Source organism: Melospiza georgiana, chromosome 9 (assembly GCF_028018845.1).
Source record: "Melospiza georgiana isolate bMelGeo1 chromosome 9, bMelGeo1.pri, whole genome shotgun sequence".
NCBI classification, from domain to species: domain Eukaryota; kingdom Metazoa; phylum Chordata; class Aves; order Passeriformes; family Passerellidae; genus Melospiza; species Melospiza georgiana.
Genome location: NC_080438.1, coordinates 30,654,919 through 30,678,640, shown reverse-complemented (window position 1 = coordinate 30,678,640; position 23,722 = coordinate 30,654,919). Strand labels below are relative to the sequence as shown.

General features: G+C 52.9%; 3 protein-coding genes across 3 annotated transcripts in view; 1 reads left to right on the top strand and 2 right to left on the bottom strand.

Moving 5' to 3' along the window:
* The first annotated feature begins 1,284 nt into the window (after positions 1-1,284).
* Positions 1,285-3,291, top strand: INSL5 (insulin like 5). The gene is made up of 2 exons (XM_058029827.1): positions 1,285-1,447; positions 3,056-3,291. Exons 1-2 carry the CDS (start codon positions 1,285-1,287, stop codon positions 3,289-3,291), a joined length of 399 nt encoding a protein of 132 aa, XP_057885810.1.
* Positions 3,292-3,373: 82 nt separating this feature from the next.
* Positions 3,374-4,968, bottom strand: DYNLT5 (dynein light chain Tctex-type family member 5). The gene is made up of 3 exons (XM_058029828.1): positions 4,908-4,968; positions 4,703-4,827; positions 3,374-4,263 (listed from the first exon to the last, which is right to left on the bottom strand). The coding sequence occupies exons 1-3, from the start codon at positions 4,942-4,944 to the stop codon at positions 4,060-4,062; spliced, it is 366 nt and encodes a 121-aa protein (XP_057885811.1). The 5' UTR covers positions 4,945-4,968; the 3' UTR covers positions 3,374-4,059.
* A 1,323-nt stretch (positions 4,969-6,291) lies between these two features.
* Positions 6,292-23,722, bottom strand: part of SGIP1 (SH3GL interacting endocytic adaptor 1) — a 52,120-nt gene continuing 34,689 nt past the window's right edge. Inside the window, exons 17-24 of the mRNA XM_058029830.1 lie at positions 21,411-21,470; positions 15,902-16,013; positions 14,652-14,807; positions 13,660-13,792; positions 13,127-13,329; positions 12,341-12,405; positions 11,708-11,872; positions 6,292-10,883 (exon numbers count right to left, since the gene is read on the bottom strand). Of these exons, the coding sequence (XP_057885813.1) occupies positions 10,861-10,883; positions 11,708-11,872; positions 12,341-12,405; positions 13,127-13,329; positions 13,660-13,792; positions 14,652-14,807; positions 15,902-16,013; positions 21,411-21,470 (917 nt within the window). The 3' untranslated portion in view covers positions 6,292-10,860. The remainder of the gene's footprint in view (positions 10,884-11,707; positions 11,873-12,340; positions 12,406-13,126; positions 13,330-13,659; positions 13,793-14,651; positions 14,808-15,901; positions 16,014-21,410; positions 21,471-23,722) is intronic.

Sequence of the window (23,722 nt, the reverse complement as noted above, 5' to 3'; positions counted from 1 at the left end):
ACCCGGCTGGATTTCCAGGCACTTGCTGGCCACAGGAAACAGGGAGCATCTCCAGAGGAGTGATTAAGCACAAGCTGTAGCCCTGCTCCGAGCACATGTTGTATGGAAACCTGTATTTTATGGATGCAGAACATGCAGCCTCTCTCATTATCCTGACAATAAACACCCAGCACTCAAACACAGCACTGAATTAAGGATCATTTGTGCTGCATTAACATCCACTTCCTCCTGTGTGCTGCACACCTGACAGGAGACATGCAAACTTCCCCCAACATAAAATTCATCTTGGTGTGTTTCAAGGAAAGACACTCGTTAAGGTGAATCATTTGTTAATCATTATTATAAATCCGACCAAAATACACCCTGTGTTTTCCATTCATGCCCGTGACTGTTTGCTTACTGCTAAAAAACAAGCTTTCTGTAACACATCATAACCCACCCTGCACACAGTGAAAATCAATTACCTGTAACTTTATGGTGCTGGAAAATTCTTGTGGTGCTAGGAAGGGCTCAAGATCTCCAAAGTTCCTCATGTATTTTGTTCTTAAATATGGAATTTCTGACCATGTAAGTCAGAAATTTCCTCCTAGAAGCATTTTGTTGCAATGATTTTTTATAGAAACATAAATACACCAAAGCCAACATTAGGAACCAGTAACCTAGAACCAAGCCCTGCTCCCAGAGCAGAGGCTCAGCTCCATGTGGTGCAGGATCATTGGCACACTGGGAATCTGGGCTGGGATATCAATACATGGCACAAACTCCTCTGGAGTGAATTTTGTTAGCAGTGCTTGGCACTGGCAGGGTTTCCCCACAAGCACCCACAGCTAGGTGAGGAATGAAGAGGTGCATGATGCAGACATCATGGGGAGGAGTTCATTCCATTCTTCTTTGGGACCACCAACACAAACAGACCCCAGTCAGGACTGGGCATCAGGCTGTGTGGGGAACACAGACACCAAACCCACTGAGGACAAACCCCATCACAAACACCCTTTTGTTCTGGCAGAACACACATTAACTGCACCCACCCAAGCCATACCCCATAAACTGTCACACCTCAGGTGTTCCCAGTAAAGCAGCTACGTACAGAAATCTTTCATACCTGACTGAGATCCCAAAGCACTTCAACCATGACCAGAAACAAGCAGTTTATTTGTTTTCAGCAAACATTGCCACCCTCAGAGTGAGCTGTTAGCCAGTGGAGTGGACGGACCGTCGGTATAAATGGGAAGGCTCCAGCAGAATTCCCCACACCCAGCTGGGAATCACCACGTTGGCAGCATGAGGGGCACACTGCTGGCTCTGGGCTGCCTCGCTCTCCTGCTCCTGGCACGGGAAGGGGCAGGGGAAGGGAGCAAGGTGAGGCTCTGTGGGAGAGACTTCATCAGAGCCGTGGTGTTCACCTGCGGCGGCTCGCGCTGGAGACGGGACCGCGATCTGCGGGGTGAGTACAGCCATGGCACCCGGGCTGCCTGCTTGTACCCATCCCAGGGCATCCCAGGGGCTGCCCTGCCTGCTTGGACCCATCCCAGGGGCTGCCCTGCCTGCTTGTACCTATCCCAGGGCATCCCAGGGCATCCCTGCCTGCTTGTACCTATCCCAGGGCATCCCAGGGGGCTGCCCTGCCTGCTTGTACCCATCCCAGAGCATCCCAGGGGCTGCCCTGCCTGCTTGTACCCATGCCAGGGGCTGCCCTGCCTGCCTGTACCCATCCCAGATCATCCCAGGGGCTGGGGAGCAGCACATCCCCTGCTCCCCTGAATCCCTGCAGCTCCAACCTCCCAGCACAGGCTGTGCTCTGCTCCCTCTCCTTGCAGCTTGTCTGGCTCAGCTTCCTGGGCTGCTTTGCTAAAGAAAAATAATTCAGACTTGTAAGACTTCCTAAGCTCACCTGAGGAATGAGATCCAAGGCAAGGCTATCACTGAAAACCTGCCATCTCTTGTCAGTGACGAGTTTCACTGAAGGCAGTGCGAATGTCTTGCTGTGGTCTTCACTCTCCCCACTAGAAACCCGAAGCTTTGCAATTAAAGCATGTTGAATATCTGCTCTGCAATTTAAGCACCTTCACATGGGCTGTTTTGCTAAAGAAAAACAATTCAGACCAAGACTTTCCAAGCTCACCTGAGGAACAGGATCCAAGGCAAGGCTATCACTGAAAATCTGCCATCGCATTTCAGTGACAAATTTTGCTCGTGCAAGTGTCTTGCTATGGTCTCCATTTTCCCCACTAGAAACCAGAAACTTTATAAAACGTTGTAATTAAAGCATGTTGAATGTCTGCTCTGCAATTCAAGCACATTCACATGCTTTTGTGTATATTTATACTTACTAGCACATTTCTTGATACTCAGAAAATTTTGATTTGATGGTCAGAAAATTCAACCATTACATGCACAGCTAGACACGTGTACTCTGATCAAAACAAATAGGGAACAAGAAAATAAAGGAGGAAGGTGACAGCAACAGAGGCTTTCTATACTTCCTACATCTCCATTTTTGGAAAAGTCTCTTGTAGCAACAGCCTTAAGCAAATACAAAAGTGGTAGCATGGGCAACCCCCTCCCCAAAATCTGTTGAAGAGCCTTGCTTTTAAAAATTGAGAGCTACTACACCTTTACAGACTGCACAAGACCCAGCTGCACTGAGGTACTTCAGCTGCAGCTGGGCTGTAATTTCTGTGGGAACACCAGAACTCTGGGCTAGCTGATGCCTTAATGCAACACCTGCAATTCAGGAACCCCCCAGGTCCAGCTTAATGTGCTGGTCAAGAGCCTCTGACACACCAAATCACAGTTTTTCCTGGAGAAACAATGTATTAGTGTAAGACTCAAGGCACCACAGGACACTTTTCAACATAAATCCTGGAACTCCTCAGTTTTACCACGTTGATCACAGATTATTCCTCACAGTGAGGAGTCCGTGATGTGGTGCTCTTATCAGAGGGGAACACTCAGCTCCCTGCCTGTAGCTTGGTCTGTCTTTCTAGTAAAGATAAAAAGCATAAATTACTCATCTTCCCACGACTTTTAACTTCTCATTTTCCTGCGCCAGAGAGTGAAAACCCCCAGCACTTCCCACACGAGGACGAGGGTGATGCTGACTCCTCACCACACCCAGAGCTGAGGCTGGGAATCCACAGAGAAGAACCCCAGGACGTCAAAGCTGAGCAAGACTTGCAAAACACCAGCAGAGTTCCTGTGCTCAGCAAGCGTGAGGCAGCCAAGCTGCTGGCCACATCCTGCTGCAACGAGGGCTGCACCAGGACAGAGATCAGCTCCCTGTGCTGAAAGGCAGCAGCTCGGAGTCACAGCTTCCAGGGATTAAAATAATCATGACAGAAACCACAGTCCTTTCAGTTGTGTTCTTTAATTGTAGTTTTTGGGTGTTAAAATGTCACAGTGCACACCAGCAAGTGGCTTCAGGTTGTCTGCATTTCACAGTGTTTACAGTGGGTTAGAGTTAAACTTTTAGTCATAAGTACATGAAATGTTTCTTCCCAACTAACTACTGTTCTGGTATCAGCTTTGCACCTAAAATGTAATAAAATAAGCAGCTTGTGATAGGTTTGTTCTCTGACTCAGGAAAACCCAACAGCAGGTTTCAGCTGGGAAATAGGGGTAGCAAAAAGTCTGGTTTCAGATTCATAGCGAGGTGAGCCAGACCCCACCTGGGTGGGGAATGGCTGCACCAAGAGAGACTCAGGACCACCAGTACCAGCCCCAAAAGTGGGCAGGCAAAACCCATGGTTTATTCCCTAATCCAAATACTTCCAGTAATGTTTCCTGGAGGAGAACAGGGAAAACATTACTTACAGGCAATATTCTAAAAATATTTCCCCTACAGAGCAAGTTCTGAAAGCAGCAATGAGCTGCAAAACTGTGCCATAGAAAGCCACTTCCCAGAGAAAACCCCGGGAAAGACCCTTATTCCACTCACCCACAGGCTCACATTTCAAAGCAGGTGAGAGTACCTTGGTCCTTCAAGATATTTTCAACAGAGCCAGGAAGAGTTAGGCTGAACATTAATTTCTCCTGCTGCTAAACTCTGCTACCTCCCTACTCAAAATACACACCATAGACATTTGCCACAGCAAACAGCGAGGTGTTCTTGAACACGTAGGAGGAAAAGGTGTCGCTCTCGGGATCCCAGAGGCACCTGCTGCTGATCTGCAGGCTCTGCCCACCCAGCTGCCCAATGTGTGCCACCACCACGATCTTGTACCTGGGCACCGCCAGCGCCTTGACCCGCGCCTTAATGACCTGCGGGGAAAAACAGAATCAGTTCATATATCTTCAAATATGGGGATGGATTTACAGCAGGGCAAGGGGGAATGGTATTGAACTACCAGAGGGATGGACGGGATATTGGGAATTAGGAATTGTTCCCTGGCACTGGTGCCCAGAGCAGCCGTGGCTGCCCCTGGATCCCCGGCAGTGCCCAAGGCCAGGCTGGACACTGGGGCTGGGAGTAGCCTGGGACAGTAGGAGGTGTCCCTGAGGCTGGATGAGCTTTAAGGTCCCTCCCCACCTAAACCAGCCTGTAAATCCATTAACTAACTCGTATATGTGTGCACTGTCCTCTGAGCAACCCCTGCTGGCATCTCAACACCGCCTCCAGCCTTTATCTTACACTTTATCCGGCACTTTGGGGGACATTTGGGGCACCCATGGAGGCACAAGTGTCCCGTCCCGGCCGCACCTCGGCGATGTCCTTGGCCGCCTCCAGGCACGGCCCCGGCTCGTAGCGCCGCTCCCTCAGGGCGCTCCCCAGCACATCCCTCAGGATCTCCTCCACCGCCGCCACCGGGAAGCGCCTGGCAGGTCCTGCGAGGCAAAGCCCGAGTTTAGGAAGGCACAATCGCAGCGCTGGAGGGTTGGGCTTTAGAGGGGCAATCAACACCCACCTGAGCCGGGCTCGGCGGGGCATTCACCGCCCTCCATCGCCCTCAGCTGCGTGAGGGGAGGCGGCGCCGGGAGCGGGGCCCGCCCGCCGCGTTCCCGTTCTCCGACTCCACCCTCCGTATTCCCGGCCTACATCCCCCCACATTCCCGTTCGCCGCCTCCATTTACGCACGTTCCCGGCCTTCGTCCCTTGGTATTCCCGTTCGCCGCCTCGTCCCCCCACGTTCCTGGCCCCGCCATTCCCGCCCTCACGGCTGTGAGTTCCTACGGCTCCCCTGGCTCCCATAGTTTCCAGCGGTCTCTGTGTGTTCCCACAGCCCTCACAGGTGCCCATGGCAACCACGGGTCCCCACCGCTCTCTGTGCGTCCCGTGGCTTCCACATTCCTACAGTCCCTGGTGTCCGACAGCTTCGTGTGTGTCCCTACAGTCCCCAGAGGTTCCCATGACTCCTCCATGTCCCCATGTTTTCCACAGGTCTCTGGATTCCTTTACAGTCCCCATGGTTCCCATGGCTCCCATGTATCCCTAGAGCTTCTCCAGATCCCTCTCTGTCCCCACGGCTTCCACAGGTCCCTACATGGTCCCATAACTTCCACATGTCCCCACAGCTCCCAAGTGTCCCCACATAAACCTAAAGATTCTGTGTGGCCCCATGGCCTCCAAATGTCCCCACATGGCCTTTATGTTCTCAAGGCTCCTGAGGGTCCCTGTGACCTTCTCAGGCCCCCATGGCCCCCATGGGTTCCCACAGCCCCCCAAAATGTGGGTCCCTATGGTATCCATGGGGCCCTATAGCCCACACAGATTCCCGTGATCCCTGTGGATCCTCACAAACCCCTGTGTCCCCACAGCCCTGAGGTGACACAATGACCTCCACAGGTCCTCCAACCCCAATCCCTCATGTCCCCGCAGCCCTGAAGTGTCCCCATGGCCTCCACAGGTCCCCCCAACTCCACATCCCTCATGTCCCCACAGCCCTGAAGTGTCCCCATGGCCTCCACAGGTCCCCCCAGCCCCACATCCCTCATGTCCTCACAGCCCTGAAGTGTCCCCATGGCCTCCACAGGTCCCCCCAACCCCACATCCCTCATGTCCTCACAGCCCTGAAGTGACACCATGACCTCCACAGGTCCCCCCACCCCACATCCCTCATGCCCCTACAGCCCCATTTCCTCAAGCTCCATCCATCCCCACAGTCCCTGTGGATCCTCGTGTGTCCCCACATGCCACCCTCGACCTATCCCCATGCTGGGACACTGCACATAACTCCAGCAGTAATGATAGTTTTTGGGACACGGACCCTTTTTTGGGTCAGCCTTCAATCCCTCTGCCCGCTCCTCTGGGTGCTCATGCATGTGGTAGCAAAACCAGCTCAGAAAAAGAAATGTTTTACTTTTTTTGTTTATTTTCAAGGAAAAAAATAATAATAATCACATTTAAATTGCAACTCAGTTGGGTATTTCATGTGGTTCTTATGTATAGGATGAATAAACTTTGTTCTGACGTGGGGATTTCTTTGTCACAACGCTCTGCATGGTAAATAATTGCATATTTGAGAGTCGGTGAAATTGGTGACGGGGAGGATGGAGGAGAGACATTTATAAAAAACAGTATTTACAAAAATGATATCCACATAGTCGTACTCTAATCTATAAGGCAAGTAACATTTAAAATATGTTGTTTCATGATTATCTTCAACAAGTCAATACAACACATTCATATTACCAGTGGTCAAATACAAAGCTTCGCTGCAGTAGTCCCTGTGCAACAAACCTGTACGTCTTTTATAGGTTGTTTGTTTTTTTTTTCTCTGAGAACAGTAGGAAAGCAGCAAAGTTTTCATCACAGACTAAGCAGTACCTAGGCCATCGTAGACTAAAGGTATATTATATCTCATTGCACGTTCAGGCAGAAAAGGCCAGCCATTCATTAACTTATTTAACTTAAATCTTAAAAATAGACCTGTGTATCTTCATCCACAAATATTTATAAACATTTTATACACGAGGGAGTTCATTAAGTGGTCCAGGGTGATACCTGGGGATATCTGATTCACTGCTGGGGTGTCACAGTGGGGCTGTCCCACACCCTGGGCTCTCCTCCCGCCAGCCCTGGGAGCTTCCTGGCACATCCCAACCCAAATCCTGGCTCAGACCATGCCACATTTCTGTTTGTTTCATGTCACCCAAGCATCCAGGGGATTTCATCAACCTTACAATGTTTGGGAGTGAGAAACCCCTTCCTGCATGGATGAGGAACCCAACATGGGGGCAGCACGTTCCCACAGCCATTCCCACTGTCCCAGAAAACCTGGATTTCTAATGGATGAACAGGGCATTCCCAAAGCCTCCCTGGGATCTGGTGTGTTCCACCACATCCTGCTTGTCCCCAGGCCTTTGAAGAGCATCCCACCATCAATTCATGTTCCAAGAACCACTGCCAGCACCATCATCCCTCCCAAAGGGACAAGGGAAGCCAGGCAGGAGCAGGGCAGGTTCCTGCAAATCTTTTCCTTGCCTTGCAGTGAAAGAAGAGTTAAAATCCTGACTGGAATAATCCTGATTATCATAAAACCTCCCTGGCTCTACACGGATTCATTTCCTTGAGAAATCGTGAGGAAAAGAGGAACAGAAGAATTCTGGCTATGAAATGAAATCTTTGAGACAGTAATTTCTAACCTGGAAAGTACAACAGGATGACATTACATCTTTTGGTCATGACTAGCTTCAAAATTAGGGGTTTTAACCAAGATATTTTCACATAAAAACCACAAAAGGGTAGGGAAAAAATGTTTGACTCTCTCTTAGGTAAATTAAAAATCTGTCACCTTTTCAGTGCACTCCAGCCATTGAAAAATGCTTCTGCTGGGAGAAAGAGGTGGTGACCCTTTTTATTTAGGATGCTCCTGCTGGAGGGATCTCAGAGAGCAGCACAGGAAGGGTGGCAGGGGGGCTGTACCTTCCCTTCCCATCCCCGCTCTGCCTGGCTAAAAAGGGAGGGCATTCCAATGGAAACTTGCAGGTTTTTCCCACTTATGTTTTAAAAAATGACAGATAAAACCTGAAACAGCAGAGTGAAGACAAATTAATTTCACTGGAATACTGAATGACGACAAAACCAAAAAGATGTAAACAGGGCAGTGATATTTAAGAACAAATGCAGACACCAAGTGAAAAGCTCAGTATCTGGTGTTTTTTCCTACTATTGAGAGATTTCAGAGTTATTGAGAATACTGTTAAAGCAGGAAACTGCTCTGCAAGGTCTCCTTTGAGGAGCACCATGAGCTGGCTGAGAATTGTGACTGTTTGCAACAAACAGCAGAAAGGTGGTAAAAAAAGAGTTCCTGCTTCTACCATGTAAGATTCCAAGTCTGAAGGTATCCATGGGGAAAAACTCCTGCTCTGCCAGTGGGACCTTGACTCTGCAGGTGTGGGCTGCCAAATTCCCAGGGGAAAATTCCTTTGGGAGAGGCTGCTGAGGACAGTGTAAAGGGAGATGTCCACGGGAGGAATGGAGCTGAAGCCTCTCTGTGCATGCATTCACAGATTTTCCTTCCTAAAAGCCGAGGTGAAGCCTGCAGAGCTTGAATGCCCTGAGCACTACAGCTCCCTCTCTGGAGCCAGCTGCTCTCACCAAGCTCCCAACAAACGCCAGGGCACTCTGAGCAAACCCTGTGCCAAAAACTGGCAAGAGCAGCGTGGAAAAACCTGTCCCAAATCGCTGCTTTTGGTCCCAGTGTCACAGGGCTGGTGTCACCTGCCAGTGCCTGGAGCTGTGTCCCTGTGGGGCTGGCAGTGCTGGCACATCCCACATGTCCAGAAATAGGACAAAATGTCCCAGGCTGTTCCCATCTCTCTCTCCAGGCCGTGAGGGCTGCGTCCCCACAAAGTGACCGACCTCTGTCTTGTTCACCAGCTCAAACAGGGTGAGCTTGGGAGCTTTGGGTTATGGGTTTTTCTGTTTCAAAGCACTCAAAAACCCAATGCTAATGTAAACACCTTGTCTTTCAAATGAAATATAAAGTAAAATCTCTATGCTCTGGTAATATTTACATTATAAATCCATTTTTTTCAGGTCTATGCCATAGATCTCTTTTGGAAGGGTGGGTTTGGAGCAATTGTACACACCATAAACCTGATTCTTAGGGTTTGCCCCTATGTTTCTGTGTCAGAAAGGGGTGAGCTGCACACTTTATACAAATTTCAGTTCAGGGGGAAAACCATTCACGGAGTGGGACACTGGGGAGTGCACTCCCAAAATCTGTGAGGATGTGAGAAGCTGCAGGAGCAAATTGTGCTTTTCCTTTCCTGCTGCTGCCTTCTGTCAACTCACACAGAGCTCACCCCCCAAATCTCAGCCTGGGGGCCACCTCACACCTGAAATATTCCCACATTTCCTTCTTTTCTCTCACGATGGGCACAGATCTCTGCTTTCCTTCATCAAACTGCTCCATGAGCAAGCACTTCCAACATGCCCAGGCTGTTTTCCAGTGTAAATTCACCACTCTAACCCTGGCAACACCTGGAAAACCAGCACTTTTTGTCGCCTTACACATTCCCAAAGTCCCAGCACCCCATTCATGGATGCTCCTCTGTGCATCTGTGTTTAATTTCACACAGGTTCCTTCATTTTTGTTCCCAAAATTGCCAAATTCTCCTGTTTCACAAGCCTGGCTGCAGCACATGCATGCCACCAACGCTCTCACCGTGCTGCCAGGAGTGGGATGAGACTGAGATCCACAGGAATGAGCAGCACTCACACAGCGGGACGGGGAAAACACAGAGGGATAATGTTTTGTGCCCCATTCTCCAGTTCAGCACTTCCATGTGTTTTCCCATTTCTCTTCTTCCCAGCTGCTCCCAGTGCTGGCCAGCTGGGCTCCTGCCCTGGCTGCTCCCAACAGCCCCCACGCTGCTCCTGCTCCCTGGGGAATCCTTTCCCAGTGTTTTTCCATACACATTTCCCTGCCTCAGTGCTAAAACAGAGAAGCAGGTGCGGCTGCAATCCTTTAAAGCATTTTCTAAACCCGTAGAGCTTTCAAAAATGGGGGGCAAAGGCAGAAAAAAGCCAGCAAAGCAACGTAAAAACACAACTGAATGTCTGGAGGAAGCTCGGAAAACACATCCTTGATCCCAACAGAGACATTTTGTGCCAGTGCTGGGAGCTCAGAGGGACCACCCAGCCTCTTTGCTGCTCCTTTCCTCATCTGTATCCCTGTAAAATACCTGGGCACGGGGCTGGGAAGAGCTGCTGGGATTCCAACAGGGAATCTGCAGCTGTAAGAGAACACAGAGCTGGAAATTGGGAGTCAATACTCCTTGCAGAAGTGAGATTTCCTTCCTGGGAGATTGTCCTAGGAACCTCCACCTTTCCAAGAATATCTTTCTGCAGTTAAACCAGCTAAACCTGAAGGTTTTTATTGATTGCTGTGAGACGTACGAAGGACTGAAGGAAAATTAAATCAGTCTGTGGGCCCTACTGAACTCTCTTTTGATGAGGCACCCCCTTCATAACAGCTACCAGTATCGTATTTAAATTGTATATATTGACAAAATGCAATCTACCTCTGTAAGCATTGTGCCATTCAACAGTACTACTATTAGATTTATATACCACAGTTTAAATTACATCCATTTCATGAATGGTAAAATGCTAAAACTCAAGTGTCTAACTGCCAAAATACAGCCTTACTGGAATGAGTACAATTTACAAATACAATAATTACATTTTAAAACCATTAACAATGTTACATCTAGAAGTAAATACTGGAGGACTGGTCAAGACGGTGTTTTCCAAGGAAAAAAAATGCTGAAAGTTGTCGACACTTCCAACAGAAATGTCCCGAGTGCAGGATTCAGTTCATTTATCCTTAAACTGTAATTAAAACCCGTTCCACGCACAGCAGTCCTTGGGTATTTTCCATAGTATTTTCCATGGACTTGCATAAGCTTCCATCAGTTATCCGCCAAATATTTACCTAGAAACGGGATCAGAAATCAGCTGGGGGGAGGGAGCAGCCCTGATTCCCAGGAGTTCTTGCCCACCTCCACCAGCCCTTCCTGCCCACGGGAAAATCCTCATTATACTCTGCAACCATGAGGAAAAATCCTCGATATTCTCTGTAACCATGAGGAAAAACCCTTCTGCAGCAATGAGGAAAAATCCTCGTTTTTCTCTGCAACCATGAGGAAAAATCCTCGTTTTTCTCTGCAACCATGAGGAAAAACCCCCTTTATTCTCTACAGCAGTGAGGAAAAATCCTCATGATTTTCTGCAGCAATGAGGAAAAATCCTCATTATTTTCTGCACCCATGAGGAAAAATCCTCGTTATTCTCTACAACCATGAGGAAAAATCCTCGTTATTCTCTACAGCCATGAGGAAAAATCCTCGTTATTCTCTGCAGCAATGAGGAAAAAATCCTCATTATTCTCTGCGGCAATGAGGAAAAATCCTCATTACTCTTACAGCCATGAGCACAAGGAAAACTCTTCGTTATTCTCTACAGCCATGAGTACGAGGAAGAATCCTTGTTATTCTCTACAGTTATGAACACAAGGAAAAATCCTGGTTATTCTCTGCAGCAAGGGGGCAAAAGCTCTTCCTGGAGATGCCCTGGAGATGCCAGCCCTTGCCTTTCCTGCAGGAGCAGGCGTGAGCCATGGAACCCCAGGCTGGCGGGTGTCAGCAGGATTTATTTCACGCAGTCTGTCCGTCTGTCCCCCTGCCCGAGCTGTAGCGTACAGACACACAGCGCTCCCAGCACCTCGGCACGGCCAGGGGGAGCTGCGGGGACACTCACCTGCCGCAAACCTCTTCTTGATGAGGGAGAAGCGGTAGCCGGCGCCCACCAGCTCGATGTCGCAGCTGGACAGGGTGCTGCCCTCGCTGGTGAACTGCACGGCCAGCGGGGCGGGCGAGCTCGGCCCCTCGGACAGCTGGAACCGCGCCAGCAGCGACCCCACACCTGCGATGGGAACCGGACAGACCCCGGTGAGCGCGCTCGGAGCATCCCGGCACGGACCGGGCACGGGCACAGCGCCAGCCCAGCCGCAGCATCACCCGGGCGGGCACAGCCAAACCCCCTCACCCACCCAGCAGCATTCGGCTGCTCACACACCCCAGCGCTGGGAGCAGCTCTCCACCTGGAAAAGCTCCCGTGGGACACAGCAATCACCCAGCGGGCCTCAGCCTCCCTCAGAGCGGAGCCGAGGACTTGGCACCCCACCACATCCCAGCCCGGTGTGTGAATGCCCCTCGGGATGCCAAGGTGGCTGGCAAAGCAGCACGGGTGGCACACAGCCCTGCTTTTTGAGCTCCAAAATTAAATAGCTTTGTCCCCAGCAAGCCCCTGGGCTCGTGTGCCAGCACCCTCAGCGGGTCCGTGCCTTCCTGAAGGATCCCGAGATAATGACGTGCATATTTGCAGGATTACCTCCATTTTCTGACTTCTGGGAGATATCAGGGATCTTCCACAATATCCTTTGCTGTTCAGCATTCCTGCAAACACATGGAGAAGAGCATTTCTGTAGGAATCAAGGAATTGCCAAGGAGTAATTTGAATTTTGCTCAAGACTGGTGGTGGGGTGGGGAACTACTCTGGTGCTGCTCTCTGGAGCAGCAGTTCTGAGAGCTTGGATTTGGGTTTCACAGCAAGTGAAAGTTCAAGTCATGGTTGGACTTGATAGAAGGCTTTTCCAAACAAAATATTTGTATGATTGTTATGAGGATTGCAGGTGAGCAAGAGACATGGAAATGTGCCAGTGCCTACGGCAGCGACAGCCACACATCCTTCCATGAATCCCAGAATCCCAGACTGCTTGGGTTGGAAGGGACCTTAAAACTTATCCAGTGCCACCCCTGCCACGGCAGGGACACCTCCCAGTGTCCAGCCTGGTCTTGGGCACTGCCAGGGATCCAGGGGCAGCCACAGCTGCTCTGGGCACCCTGTGCCAGGGCCTGTCTGTTCATCCCCCTAAACCCTGGGTAAAGCAGCCAAAACACAAAATAAGGGCTGATGCTCTGCTGCCTGCACATCCCCCTTCATCCCTGACCATTTTCCTGTGGGAATGGCAAGAGAAAGGGAATTGGAGTCTGGTTAAACCTTTCCTCCTACAAGAGGAGGGCAGGTTTGGGTCCCCAGCGTGTCCCCAGCTCCCACCCACAGACCCCCTGCAGCAGGATGGGGATTCTGGGCAGGGACAGGAGGAGCAATCCCTACCAGACAGCAGGAGGAAGCACAGCTTGCAGTTTGGTTACTCCTCCGTCGACGGGGACGAGGAACTGGACGTTGTTTAGAGCTACAGGCGTGGTCATTGCCTCTGTATTGTATTTGTAGTCGATGCGCAGGTCAGTGCTTGCAGGGTCACACCGCCAGCTCACTGCAAGGTTTAATGGAGTAGACTGAATACCCTGGGCAGACACCTTCCAAAATGACAGAAAAAACATTTAGTTTCCGTAGGGCTGAAGGGAGAAATCCCATTTTACCGACGCGGACATCGCATTTGGAGGCAACACCTTGAATTCCCCCTGAATTCTGTACTGGGCTTAAAGTCATACAACTCAGTGCCACACAGAAGGGACAGTGGGACAGCAAGCCCCCACCTCACATTAGCTCCACTCTGCACTAGGGAAACACCATTTTTTACATTACCATTTTTTATTTTACATTTACCATTTTTTACAGCCATAATCAGCATACTTCTATTTTTAAATTTTGTTTGGCACGGTTTTATCTCACAAAAAAACCCCTACCTGGTATTTGAGCATATCCACATTGTAATAGGTGGCTTGAGGTTTCTGTTCCGATACCTTCTTTAGGTGAGTCATCAGATTTGGCATGTTGACCCAGAACTCCTTGGAGTTGGAGTCACTCTGCACGCTGTCACTGCACAGAGGAGAAGGAACCCTTTGGATAACCTGCCTGGGCAGGACAGGGCTGTTCTACACAGCACAGGTCTGCACTGAATCCCACCTCCAGAGGAACATTGGCTCCCTCCCACCCGCTCTGGCTTCTCCTGATCCATCTGCACTGGGATTCAGAGCCCCCCAGTGCTGGGCTGATCCCCCAGGGGGGATTCTTCCCCTCTGCCCCTCCCAGGCGAGGCCCCACCTGCAGAGCTGCCCCAGCCCTGGGGACAACATCAGCAGCACCTGGAGAGAGCCCAGAGGAACCCATGGAGCTGCTGCAGGGCTGGAGCCCCTCTGGAGCCAAGCTGGGACACCTGGGGGTGCTCACCTGGAGAGGAGAAGGATCCAGGGAGAGCCCAGAGCCCCTGGCAGGGCCTGAAGGGGCTCCAGGAGAGCTGCAGAGGGGCTGGGGACAGGGATGGAGGGACAGCACACAGGGAATGGCTCCCAGTGCCAGAGGGCAGGGATGGATGGGAGATTGGGAATTGGGAATTGTTCCCTGGCAGGGTGGGCAGACCCTGGGATAGGATTCCCACATTTGCTGTGGCTGCCCCTGGATCCCTGGCAGTGCCCAAGGCCAGGCTGGACACTGGGGCTGGAGCAGCCAGGGACAGTGGAAGGTGTCCCTGCCCGTGGCATAACCCTGATACCAGGATAATGCTGATGACCTATCAACCCAAACCGTTCTGGGATTTCATCAGGTGTTTGAGCATTTGAGAGTTTCACTCCCACAACCAGCGCCTCTCCAAGGAAGACACCTCAGGCCATGCATTTCTGCAAGCTCCCTGTTTTCCCGGAATGCCGCCCTCCCTGGGACGCTGCTGGGGAATGCTTACCAGCAGAGCAGCTGGGGGTTTGGCAGGACGTGCTCCAGCCGGTTGAAGTTGAGCACGCGGAAGGTGAGCACGGCCGGGGCGGGGTTGTTGGCAAAGTGTCGGGTGATGCCCGCCGGGAAGGACAGCACCATCTCCCCCGTGATCTTCACGATGCACCTGCAGCGCCCGGCACACAGAGCCAGGGGGAGCAAAGGGGGCTCAGCAGGCAGCAGCGAGGGGGGGGCTGGCACCATGGATGCTGTGGGGACATTGCCCCCTTCCCCCCCGACACATCTGAGCCCCTGGGGGCCTCAGAGAGAGCAGAAACAGCACAAGGGCTGACAGGGATCTTCTTAAAGGAACCCTGTCTGAGCTTCTTATTTTTGCTGTCATTCAGTATTTCAGTGAAATTATTTTGTCTTTGGTCTTCCCTTTTGGGTTTTATCTATTAGAGGGTCTTAAAATATAGGTGGGGAAACCCTCCAAGTTTCTGTTGAATGCCATCCTGTTTTGGCCAGGCACGGGAGGGGAAGGGTGCAGCCGCCCTGCCACCCTTCCTGTGCTGCTCTCTGAGATTCTCACACAAAGTCCTCACCTCCCTTTCTCACAGCAGGAACATTTTTATATGGGGCACCACAGCAGTGTCCTGCCCCTGGACACCCCAGGCCACATCACCTCCTGTCCTGATGCCTCAGGTTTGGCTTTTCTATTTTCACATTCTGAGCTGCTTTAGTGTGTGGGTCTGGGCTCACATTCAGGGATGGTGAGCTCTGTGCACAGAGCAGGGAGACAAAACAATTCCTGCTCCAGCTGGGCACCAAGGACAAATGACCCAAATCTCAGCCCAGGAGCACAAACCCTGTGGGCTGGAGAGAGAAAAACAAGCAGGGTGGGACTGCCTGGGCTAAAGCTGGGATGGGACAATGAACTGCAAGGTGCAAATGGAGCAGAGCTGATCCCAGGGACAGAGCCCGTGCCCGGCCGTGCATTTTGGGGCCATTTTGGTTCATCTTGGGTGCAGCCCTGGCTGGGCTCTGGTGCTGCCCAAGGTGGGTCCATGGAGGGGATCCTTGGAATAAATCTCTGCTTGATTCTGGAGCTCTGCTCTGGGGCAGCCTGCACAAGGCATCAGTTTCTGGCTGCCCAGCTGGGACAGAAGGCATGTGGAAAACCCCCTGGACCTAAGCCAGAGGAAGGCCTCAGTCCCCTCCTCATCCCTGACAAACCCCTGATGCCCCCCCATCAGGGACACCCCGGGGGTCGGCACCTACTTGTTGGGGTCAGCCCCTTTGAAGTACGCGTTGACGGTTTCGGTGAAGGCGGCGGCCACGGGCAGGGTGTCCTGTGCCCCCATGGTCAGGGGGCTGGGGCCCCGGGACGAGCCTGCAACAGAGCAAAGAGCCCCCTTGGCACCTGCGGGCACCATGCCGTGCCCCCAGCCTGACTCCGTGGGCAGAGAACCACCAGAACCCCCCAGGCTTCGGATGAGGCTTTGAAACGTTTGGGAAATGATCTCTGCCCCACCCCGCTGCCGAAAGCAAGCAAAGAAAAGGATGGAGGAGGCCAGGCGGGAGCGGCATGCGGGGCTGCCTCACGGCAGGCTTTGCATGACAGTTTTTGCAGTCGCTTTTTGGGGCCCACAACGAGGGGCTGGGGGGTTCATTGTGTCACCCTGGGGATCGGGGTGCTGGCAGTGTCCCCCCGAGCTGAGGGGGCTCCTGCCATCCCCAGCACACTCTGCTCTGCTCTGCTCTCCTGCCCTGTGGATGCCTGGAGCATCCTCCACACCCCGCTCGCTCCACGAAACCCTCAGTGCCCGACGGGAAATCTGCAAATCATCAGAAACCTGGAAAAACAGAGGCACTGGCACAGCTTGTGCAGAGAAACTGTGGCTGCCCCTGCATCCCTGGGAGTGTCCAAGGCCAGCTTGGACAGGAGCCACCTGGGATAGTGGAAGTTGGAACGAGCTGAGATTTAAGGTTCTTTCCAAACCAAACCATTCTAGGATTCCGTGATTTGGGAAAGGGGAAAAGCTTGCCTTGGTGTTGCTGTGCATCCTTGGACACTTGCCAGGCTCTAAATAACTCAGCCCTGCAGGATCACACACAGGTTTCCCTTTGCTGGCCAGGAATTGTTGTTTCCAAAAGACATTTGAGGATGAATTCATCACTGCAAGTGCCCCTCAGGAGCTCCAGGTGTGCTGGAAACCCTCTGAGGGACCACAAGTCCTGTGCCCACCACCAAGGGGTTGGCACAGCCAAGCCCACACCTCTTCCCCACGGAAAGTATCCAAAGATCAGCCCAGATGTCTGGGTGTTGATCCCACAGACACCCAAAAAATCCTGGAGAGGTCACTCCTGCCCTTCAGCCTCATCCATTTCCCGCAATGCACCATTTTGGAACCTTTTTTAAATCGTGTACACCAGGTGAAGCACAAGGATTATTTTGCCCCAAATCTGCTAAAAAGGAGCAGCAAAGGACTACAGAGGGGCAGCTTATCCCCCATAGTCCGTCACCATCCAGCCAGGCAGGTGGAAAGGGGGACAGACCCAGCCCAGAGTTTGCTCAGAGCACACGAGCACCTGCCAGCTCCAGCCAAAGCTGTGGGAACTCCAAAGCCACAGGAATTCCAACACCAGCCCTGGGAAGGGCAGAACAGGCAGAGGATAAGGGGGAAGCAAAGCTGAGCAAAACGTGTCATGTTCCTGGTGAGCTCTTCTGCTTGGGCCATCCTCAGAAATGGTCCCTTCCCTTCTTCCTCTGCTGCTGCCCCTGGGAATAAACAGGGGTTTGGGAGCAGGAAATTGGGATTTGCAACATCCCCTGGGAGAAGCACTTCTGTCACTTCAATGACACTTTGAGTTTGGGGACATTAATGGGAGAAATGATGGTTTCCACCAGTGGGGAGGAGCTCTCACACCTCCCCGAGGCACCCACGTTAATGGATAAATCCTAAGTGCTCTTTCCTGGAGGCTCAGATGAGGGATTTTCCCTTGCAGTGCCTAATGCAGCCTAAAAGTGCCAAGCACTGATGCAGCCACACGTGTCCCTGTCGGTGGCACCCCCGGGGGAATCAGGGGAATGAGGGATTGCAGCTGCAGCCGTGATGGGGGTGCTCAGGGAGGGGGTCCTGCTGTTCCTGGAACACCTCACCCGCACACACAGACCCACAGCCGCACATTCATTATCCTAACGAGCCCAGAGCCTCCTGCTCTGAGCCCACAGCCCAGGATGTCCATCAGGGATTCCCTGCTGGAATTCCCACCGAAGAACAGACAGTTCCAGATGAGGGCATGGTCCCCAAAGCCACGGGACACCACACCCCAAAACTCCAGGACTGAGGGGACACACAGGACAACATTTTCTAAAAATGCTTCCCAAAGACACCACTGGGAGCAAATCCTCGCTGCCCACCCGCAGCAATGACCCCTCAGAGCATCAAACACAGCCAATACCCTGGCAGTGGGACATTCCCACTGCATCCACCTGGAAATTCACAGATTCACAGAATCACAGAATGGCTGGGTTGGAAGAGACCTGCAAGACCATCGAGTCCATCCCAGCCCCAGCACCCCAACTCACCCCTGGCACCCAGTGCCACATCCAGGCTTTGTTAAACACACCAGGGATGGGCACTGCACCACCTCCCCGGGCAGCCATTCCAGAGCTTTATCACCTTTCTGTGAAAAGCTTTTCCTGCTCTCCAGCCTGTATTTCCCTTGGTGCAGCTCGAGGCTGTGTGCTCTGGTGTGTCAGTGCTGCTGCAGACAGAGCCCAGCCCCAGGTGAGCACAGGCACCTTCCAGGAGCTGTGAGAGTGATGGGGACACCCCTGAGTCTCCTTTTCTCCCTCAGGGGTTCCTCACAGGGTTTGTGTTCCAGCCCCTCTCCAGCCTCATTGCCCCCTCTGGATGAGCTCCAGTGTCCCAATATCCTTCCCAAACTGAGGGGCCAGAACTGGACACAGCACTTGAGCTGTGCCCTCCCCAGATGGGATCCAAAAACACCCACAAAGTCTGGCTGTGGAGGAGGTGCCAACCAGCAGAGGAGCCTCAGGCTTGGCTCCTAGGGAAGGCACAAGAAAGGGCCTGGCAATGGAATCATCATTCCTTGCAGAATGCACTCCCCAAATGCACAAATTCCAGCTGGGTGCTGCCTGGACCCCGCACCAGGCCATGGAATGTGGCTTGGGGTCTGCCACAGCACCTCACTCTTCTCATCTTTCATCTCTCCTTCCCTCTGTCCCTCTGCATCTTTGATTCTCCAGGATGAAAAGTCAGGAATAACCAGGGAGATCTCCTGGATCCCCAGGCTCAGCTGGGATGTGGGAGTGTGAGTCCATCTGAACAACAACAAAACCTCCTCATTTCTAATGGTCTGAAGGTCATGTGGGTGGAATTGGGGTTCTTGGTTCCCTCCACTCTTCCCTCATGAATCCATAAATTCTTCTCTTCATGGCTTCAGGGAATAAATTAATTTTTACGCTCATGTTTTCACTAAAAAAATAAAAGTAAAAACTATTACAAGCATTGCAATTATTGTCCAGAAACCTGAGAGACAAATGCAGTTGCTGTGGCACAGCCCCACCCCAAACCTGCCTTTCAGCTCCTGCTTCAAAAGTCATTTTTATAAACATTTCATTTGCACAAATGACCTGATAATAACAGAGAAAAAAATAAATCCACTTTATGGATCTTTGAATCCAGCCATAAGCAGCAGACCAGCTTAATTTGCCTTATTTTTCCCTACAAAAGGTGGAAAATGCAGCTGTGGAGTAGTCAGGGATCCCAGAATATGAGAGCATCACCACATCTCCTTCCACACAGGGAAAAACAGTCCCACGTTCATCAAGCATGTGGATCTTGCCACAAAAAAACCCACAAAAAAACCAGAAACAAAGGCAAATCCCAAAAGAAACCATAATTTCCCTTCTGGCATTCCATGCCCTGAGTTCCAGACACCAAACTCAGCAGATCTCCTCTCACTTCCCTGTACATGAAGTTTATCTTTTTTAATTTTCAAGTTGGGTTTAAACATTTAGAGCTCAATGAGGAAATCCATCATGCAGAAGTGAGACAGCTCCTTGCTGGGCTGTGGGATGATCCTGGGGCAGTGCCACACTCCTGCATTCCCAGGATAATCCCAGCCCAGCTCCAGACCATCCACACCACCAGAACCAAGCCCAGGAGTTCCAGTACAAGGTTAAGATTCCAAGGCACAGGAAAAGCCCCAGGTGAGCAGGGCTGGTGCTGGACTGAGCGAGAGGCAGGGAGGAAGCATGGAGCAAGGGGAATGTGGAGCTGGAATGTTCCTGCTGAGGGATAACGCTGTCCCTGCTGCCCTCAGCTCTCCCCAGAGCTCCCAACAAGCCCCTGAGAGAGAAAATCCAAACAGGGATTTTGGCTGGAAACTGCAAAACTGCCCCGAGCACCAGGAGGAAGCAGCTCCTGCATGACCCCTCCAGAGTCTAAACAGGGAGATGCCATCGGAGTAGGGACATCAAAGTGGGAATTGTCAGAGAGGGGACCTTGGAAAAAGAGGGAAAGGAAGGACCTAAACCCCCTGGTCACCACCTTGATCCCTGCCTTCTGCTGCTGCTCCGCCATCACTGTCACCAGGATGGGTTTGCTCTAGGAGCCCAAGGAGTCCATGCCAGGCAGTGCCATCCTGGGCCACTGCTGAGCTCCCCAGCCAGGCTGTGCCATCCTGGGCCATCCCTTCCATCCCCAGCCATTCAGTGCCATCCTGGGTCACTCCTTCCATCCCCAGCCAGACACTGCCATCCTGGGCCATTCCTGAGCTCCCCATGCCAGGCAGTGCCACCCCAGGCCCCTCCTTTGCAGGCAGCACAGCAGCTCCCAGGTGCTTCCCTGGGATTTGCAGGAATCCCTCCCCGCTGCGGGAAAACCCCCTCGTCTCCTTCTGCTGTTAAAAGGAAATGTTGGCTCCGTGCCTGTGGGATGAGGCTGCCCCCAAAGCCTTGGGGAATGTCCTCTCTGGGATGTGACACTGCTCGAAGAAGGTGCCATCGGCCCCAAACCGAGGTTTTCCCCTCCCCAGCGCCCCTCATCCACGAGGGAGCCCAAAACCTCCGGCAGCTGCAGCCGAGCACCCCAGCAGCACAGCCTGGCACGGCTCGGGCGGTGCTGGCAGTGCCAGCGCACCCCGGAGCCCTTCGTGCCCACAGCGGGACGGGAGCAGCGCAGGGGCAGCGGCTCCTCGGGGCTGGAATTGCCCGGAGGAGCGCAGGGGCAGCGGCTCCTGGGGCTGGAATTGCCCGGAGGAGCGCAGGGGCAGCGGACGCGGCTCCTCGGGGCTGGAATTGCCCGCAGCAGCTCCGGGAGCCGGCGGGGACAGCCCTGCCTGGCAGGGTCGGCTTCCTCGGCAGCGCAAGCGGCTCCGCTCCCTGGTTTTCACCTCCATCTGGGAATACCCGCAATGTTCCTTTGGGCTTTTGGTTTGCTTGGGTCGGATTTTTTTTTTTCTTTTTTTTCTTTTTTTTCTTTTTTTTTTTTTTTTTTTTTTTTTTTTTTTTTTTGAAAATGAAATCAACGAGGCAAAAAAGAAAAAGAGATCAGCGGGACAAATGGCACAAACCAAATCAAATCAAACCGATTCCGGTCGGACTGGCGATGTCATCTAAGTAGCCATAGCATTCCGCACGGAAAGCTGGGTTGGATGGAGCCCGGAAAGCTGGATTGGATGGAGCCTTGGAAGGGAACCCCGGGAGCGAGAGAGCGAGGGGAGCGAGCGGTTACCGGCTGTGCTTTGCACTACTTACCTTCGAAAGTCAAATAAAACTTTCCTCTGTCAAACCAAACGAGGGAAGGCTGTTCATTCTCTGTATGGCCAGGAGTTGAAGCGGGATGGGAAAGGTTAAGGAGAGGGAGAGAGAAGGACACAGTGTGAGTCACAGAGCAGGTCATTAATGTCGCTACGGGGAGGGGGCGAGGCGCTGCAGGGCGGTCACACGTGCAGGGACAGGGGCGTGACAGCGGCCGCCGGCTGGGGACAGAAAGCGGGAAGCAAAGCTATGGAAGCCCAGATGGAAGAGTCGTTCTGCCCGCCGGGCGAGCGGTTCGCAGGGGTGCTCTCGCTTTTTTTTGGCCGCGGTAGAAGAGGTTTGTCGGCTCATGCGCTCCGGGTTCCGCCTGCGCGGAGCGGGGCCGGCGCTGCTCAGCATTCCCGGCGGATGCTGCTCCGCACGCCGCCCCGCAGTGACACTCAGGGACAGTGACACGTGGCTGTTTGCTCTCGCACCTCAGGACACGACACTTGCGGAGAGCCGGACACACGCACACAGAGCAGCGGATCCTAGCTGGAGCCTTCCCTTCCCAGCACAGCCAGCTCCCTGCCTCCACCACGCTGCCGTAACTCGGGATGTGAGGGCCGGAGGGGGGCGTGGGGCAAACAGCTTTTGGAGCTGCTAAATGAACCTTTTGGAATTCGGGAGGTGCCAACCTTCCACCTCCGAGTCCTTTGAGTCACTGAGAAACTGTCATGCAAGGTGCTGCGAGCGGTGGGTGCCGCTCCGAGGGCGGAATTCTCGGCAATTCCCTGCTAGTACAGTACCTGCCGGCGTTTCACTGCGCCCCTCAAACGCGGGCAGTTTGTCAATAAAAGCATCATCCTCTGATAACACAAGCAGAAGAAACGCAAAGGAAACAAAGAAAGAAAAGAAGAAAGAAAAGAAAGGAAAGGAAAAAAAAAGAGCACAAAAAGAATGAAAACACGGATCCCAAGTGAAACCAAGCAGCGCACTTGTATCAACGCAGAGACAGAGATGACGGAGGGGCACCGACACGGGAACCACAGAGCTCCTTGCTGTGCCAGGAATTGTCCAGACCGACATGCAGCCAACGAGGAAAGCACACCAGAGCAGCACGGAGGACACGGGGATGGAGCAGCCCTGCCCCTGCTCCCGGACAAACTCCGTGGGACTTTGCCACAGGGCACGGGACACGGGGAATGTGCTGGAGCCAGACTCCAGGTGTCCCAGGCCCCCGGGACCTGCAGCAGTCCCTGATCCCAGACCTGCCCATCCCTGCACACCTCCCAGCCCAGCTTTTCCTGTTTGGGAATTGGAATGGGTCCCTCCTCTGCTGTGGGTTTCCCTGGATGCTCATCCAGCAGCAGTGCCCGCCCTGGCCTCGGTGGGGACAAGGAGACGCTTTCCCAATGCACACCCCAAACCCTGTCTGGCTCTGCCTGTGCCCCATCCAGCTTTTCCCAAGACTTAGGCTGGGTGCCAGCAGAAAATATTCCTCATCCAGAGGGTGCTGGCACTGCCCAGGCTCCCCAGGGAATGGGCACAGCCCCGAGGCTGCCAGAACTCCAAGAACATTTGGACATCACTGCCAGGGATGCCCAGGGTGGGGCTGTTAGGTGTCTGTGCAGGACAGGAGTTGGATCACTGATCCCTGTGGGTCCCTTCCCACTCAGCATAATCTCTGCATGGAGCTGGAAGTGCAACACCTACAAAATCTGGGATGCCCCTCCTGGCTGCCCCCTTTGGAGTTCCCTGGCCAGGGGTGACCCCAGAGCCCCGATTTTGGCTCTGCTCCAAGGAAATCTCCATGGAGGGTGTGGGACCCCAGCTTCTCCTCCTAGCCCAGCACCTCATCCCCTCTGCTCAGCACAGGGAGGTCACTAAACCATCAAACATCAGCTATTGATCCCAAAAATATGAGAGAAAAAAAGAAATCTAAACGGAGAGCGTGAGGGAGCTGGGGTGGCAGAGCTCAGCTCGCTCCCATTGCCCTTCCCAGCCTCGCGCAGCCCCTGGGACTGTCCCTGTGCTCAGCCTGGCTGTCCCCTCCCCTGACGCCGTGTCCCTGCGGCCACCGTGCCCCCAGGCACTGCCAGAGGCACAGGGGACGCTCAGGGCTCGCTGCCCTGGTGACATTTGTTCCAGCCGGGCGCTGTGACAGTGACCAACAGCCGGGACAGGCACCTACAACACCTGAGAGCGAGGTGACACAGGACGGAGACGCAGTCGAGACTCCAGCAAAGCCACGGGGAGGGCTCGGTGCCAGCGGCACCGCGGGGACAGCGCCGTCACGGGGGTGGTGACAGCGGTGACAAAGGGCCGGG